This window comes from Protomyctophum bolini (genome assembly GCF_963924005.1).
Source record: "Protomyctophum bolini genome assembly, chromosome: 17".
NCBI classification, from domain to species: domain Eukaryota; kingdom Metazoa; phylum Chordata; class Actinopteri; order Myctophiformes; family Myctophidae; genus Protomyctophum; species Protomyctophum bolini.
The window spans coordinates 22,192,542-22,197,272 of record NC_137878.1 but is presented as its reverse complement, the minus strand read 5'-3'; the positions used below and the strand labels follow the sequence as shown (position 1 = coordinate 22,197,272).

The following is a 4,731-nucleotide window of genomic DNA, read 5'->3' as shown; positions in this document are numbered from 1 at the left end:
ATCTGTTGTTCTGCAAACTGCTTAAGTTGATGTTTTGTAGGATCCACAGAGGCATTTAAAAACCACTATTTACATCCCTGAAACAGCCCTTTCTCCTGCGAAAAGCACGACGCCTGACCTCCAACATGTCTTTTCAGTATCCCCACGCTTACCGTGATGAGGCAGTTGTGGACGATTATCATGGCAAGAAGATCCCTGATCCCTACAGCTGGCTGGAAGATCCTGACAGCGAGAAGACACAGGCTTTTGTGAATTCTCAGAACCAGCTGACGTTGCCCTATCTGGAGCACTGCGAGGTACGGGACCTGTTCAAGGAGCGCATGATGGAGCTTTATGATTACCCCAAGTACAGCTGTCCCTTCAAGTGGGGGAGCAGGTACTTCCACTTCTACAACACAGGGCTCCAGAACCAGTTTGTGATGTATGTGCAGGAGTGCCTGGACGCACAGCCCACAGTCTTCCTGGACCCAAATACCTTTTCTGAGGATGGGACTGTCGCCCTGCAAGGTTATGCCTTCTCTGAGGATGGAGAGTACCTGGCGTACGGTACGAGTGTCAGCGGTTCAGACTGGGTGGAGATCCGCTTCCTGCGGGTGGAGGGGGCCGTGCCCCTGAAGGACCGTCTGGAGCGGGTGAAGTTCAGCTGCATGTCCTGGACCCACGGCGGCAAGGGCCTCTTCTACAACTCCTACCCCACTCAGGAGGGCAAGAGTGACGGCACTGAGACGTCCACAAACCTGCACCAGAAGCTCTACTTCCATGTCCTGGGCACTCCCCAGTCTCAGGACTGCCTGTGTGCAGAGTTCCCAGAAAACCCCAAGTGGATGAGTGGAGCTGAGGTATCTGATGATGGGCGCTATGTGCTGCTATCCATCTGCAAGGGCTGTGACCCTGTCAACAGACTGTGGTACTGTGACCTCCATACCACCCCACAGGGGATCACAGGGCTTTTGCCGTGGGTGAAACTAATCGATAACTTTGACGCCGAGTACGAGTATGTGACCAACGAGGGCACGCTGTTCTCCTTCAAGACCAACTTAGACGCACCGCGTTGCCGGCTCGTCAACATAGACTTTGCCTCGCCGGCTCAGTGCAACTGGAAGGAGCTCATCCCCCAACATGACAAGGACGTCATCGAGTTTGCCACCTGTACGTATTCCAGCTACCTGTTTGTGTGTTTCCTCCACGACGTGAAGAACATCCTAAAGATGTACAGGTTGGGCACCGGTGAGGAGCTGAAGACCTTCCCTCTGGACGTGGGCTCTGTGGTGGCCTTCACCGGCCGCAAAAGGGACTCTGAGATCTTCTACTCTTTCACCTCCTTACTCTCCCCAGCAATCATCTACCATTGTGACCTGACCAAGGATCCCATGCAGCCCAGTATCTTCAGGGAGGTCACTGTCAAAGGCTTCAATCCCTCTGACTACCAGACCACCCAGGTCTTCTACCCCAGTAAAGATGGCACAGAGATCCCCATGTTCATCGTCCACAAGAAGGGCATCACGCTAGACGGCTCCCACCCAGCGTTCCTGTATGGCTACGGGGGCTTTAACATCTCTATCACACCCAGCTACAGCGTATCCCGTCTCATCTTTGTGCGACATATGGGGGGAGTGTTAGCCATCGCCAACATCCGAGGAGGAGGGGAGTATGGGGAGACCTGGCACAAAGCTGGCATGTTGGCCGACAAGCAGAACTGTTTCACTGACTTCCAGTGTGCGGCTGAGTATCTCATCACACAGGGCTACACCGCTCCCTCTAAACTCACCATCAACGGCGGCTCCAACGGCGGCCTCCTTGTAGCGGCATGTGTCAACCAGCGTCCAGAACTGTTTGGCTGTGCTGTAGCTCAGGTGGGGGTCATGGACATGCTGAAATTCCACAATTTTACAATAGGACACGCCTGGACGACAGACTTTGGCTGCTCGGAAATCAAAGACCAATTCAACTGGCTTATCAAATACTCTCCGCTCCATAACATCAGCGTGCCAGAGGGCGACGACGTCCAGTACCCCGCCGTGCTGCTGCTGACGGGGGACCACGATGACCGCGTGGTGCCCCTGCACTCGCTCAAGTACATCGCCACGCTGCAGCACATCGTGGGCCGCAGCCCCAAGCAGACCAACCCGCTGTTCATCCACGTGGACACCAAATCAGGCCACGGCGCCGGAAAGCCCACCGGCAAGGTCATCCAGGAGGTGGCCGACACCTATGCCTTCATCGCCCGCTGCCTCAACATCTCCTGGGTCAAATAGCCCCGCCGTCCGTTAACGTGACAGGAAGTAGTTGCGACCACAGGTCGCATTTAGTATGAAATCGTACATTTCCCGTCAGTCACTCATTATCCCTATACATGGGAATGCTATATGGTGCCATCATCAGGGATGGAGATCCCTGATGTCATAGTAAATGTGACCTGCTGTAGCAATTAAGCCCATATATGGACTCATGGAGATCCCTGATGTAATCAATATTGGCCAGCAACTCTAACACCTGACCTCAAACTTCGACCCCTTAGATCTCCATATATGGATATGTCAGAACCTGTTCTGACATTCCATGTGTTGATCCTTCCCCATCCGTCCTTCCTCCTCGATGTCTCCCTTTTGACTGATACCTGTCAATTCAAACTCTAGACGGGCCTAATGCAGTTTTACAGCAAAATATTTCACAATGTGCTCTATAAAATCACAGTAAGAGCAATAAAGAAAATATGCGCAATAAAGAAAGAGTAAAGTCACTAATAGTGCTCTAATGCAGTTGCCAGTTTTACAGCAAAATATTGGGGGTATTTAGTTTTAATTTTGGGGTACCCAGCAGAGAGAGAGAGACTATAGTCGCTGTGCATGGCAGGCTTTAGGGATTTCCACAGCTACCCTACAACACAGCGTAAATTGGCAGCAGAAGCTCTCAAATGTTTTAACCATACTAAATATACAATAACTAAACATGAATCTCACTTGAATTGCAATGCAATACTTAACTATTTCAAATCATTAAAAAAACGACCAGGTGCAACAAGCTCTTGTAAGCGCCCGTTTTCACCCACTGTGTTTTGTTATGGCTTTCCTCCGGTTACAGTAGCTCATAACATTAGCTTCTGATGCCACTCGCTCCTGCATTGCGGCGTTCAGAGTATGGGTTTTTATGCTGTTCAGACAATGGGTTTCATGGCTTAGAGACAGCCTACAGGCAACCAATCATGAAAAAGTGTCCATTACGGTTGTCAGTAGTGGTGCGTGCAAATGTAGTCCAGGCGCTTTTCAAGCACCTGGCAAAAATGAAATGCTCCGTAGGTTTATTCCACAAGGCAAACAATGACATTGCACCCCTTCCTTCACTTAGATCAGCTGACACAAGAAGTGTGTCAGTTCCTTCTCTATAAACACCCTGGCCAATTATTCTATGTGTCTCAGACTCTTCTCTCTCCTGGTTCCCTATCTGTAGCTCACTTTTATTTTCTGATGCTATCTGAAAACTCACCTCTTCATACCTCACCCACTAAATGGTAAATGGTGCATTTATATAGCGCCTTTATCGCTTTACATGTGCATTTCATTCACCCATTCACACACACACACACACACACACACACACACACACACACACACACACACACACATTCATACACCGATTGCGGAAGCCATGCAAGGTTATTTTATTTTGGGGTTTTTATGTGTGAAATATGTGTTTTTAGATATTTCAGTATTTCAAAGTGTCCATGGGCTCCATGATGTCATGTAACCTGACGCTGCCAGATCCAAGAAGCTTGCTACACAAATTTGTTTCACAGCTTATTGGGATCTGGGATCTCGGGAGCAAATTCGATGACAGGGCTGTTCCTTTTTTTCAAGATACTTGGTAGATGATTGGATGGACCGTCTGTCTATCGCCGTGTGGGGGTGCAAACACAACCAATCATATTGACGTATCTATATAGCGTCACATCCGGTTTCGCACATGTCCCGCCATTAGCTCACGCTGATTGGTTCGAACCATGAGTGGTTCGGCGTTAGCTCAACTCCCTGAGAGATCCCAGATGGATGCTGTGTTGGGGAACATGGTTACCCAATACCGCCACCAGCTGGCAGAGTCAGGTTAGATGTCATGGACACTGGGCTCACTTATTTCCTGGACTACATGTTGTCTCAGTAAGACAGCCCCCCCCCCTATCCACAAGGTGGAGCAGTGGACCAAAGCATTATGGGAATTGTAGTCCAGGAAGGAAGTGAGCCCAGTGTCCATGACATCATGATCTGATTGCAAAAGGGATGAAGTGGCCCTTTAAAGGTTAGACAGACTAGGTTATAGCTAGTTTACCTGGTATACCCTGAAGCACTATGTTTATTGCACTCTATTACTATGTGAGATGTACCGTAGGAATGCATCAGGACAGGAGATGTGTGATATGAGACAGAGTCATCAGTTTGAGTTGTATTTATCGAAAACGAATTGAGTTAAATGAAGGGAGAGGGGCAAAGAGGATGAAGGAATGGAGGAGAAGAGGAGGCGGGATGAAACATTTTATTCAATCAATAAAACGGATGATAAGAGGAGGGGTGTATAGTCCGGCAGCCGCTGAGGTGGGGTAGGACATTTGGTATATCGTTTTCTTTTTTATTGGTTTAAAATATTGTCTATAGCCTGGCCCAGCCAGCATGTTGTCTGGTATAGAGGGGCGGGTGCAGCTGCGATCAGGGCGGTGGATCATTTTAATTCACCGATCTGAGT

General features: G+C 49.3%; 1 protein-coding gene across 1 annotated transcript; it reads left to right on the top strand.

The window, feature by feature from the left end:
• Positions 1 to 34: 34 nt before the first annotated feature.
• Positions 35 to 2,255, top strand: LOC308331866 (prolyl endopeptidase-like; the record flags this gene model as incomplete). The annotated part of the gene is made up of 1 exon (XM_080787390.1): positions 35 to 2,255. The coding sequence occupies exon 1, from the start codon at positions 126 to 128 to the stop codon at positions 2,253 to 2,255; it is 2,130 nt and encodes a 709-aa protein (XP_080643516.1). The 5' UTR covers positions 35 to 125.
• Between the last annotated feature and the right edge of the window lie 2,476 nt (positions 2,256 to 4,731).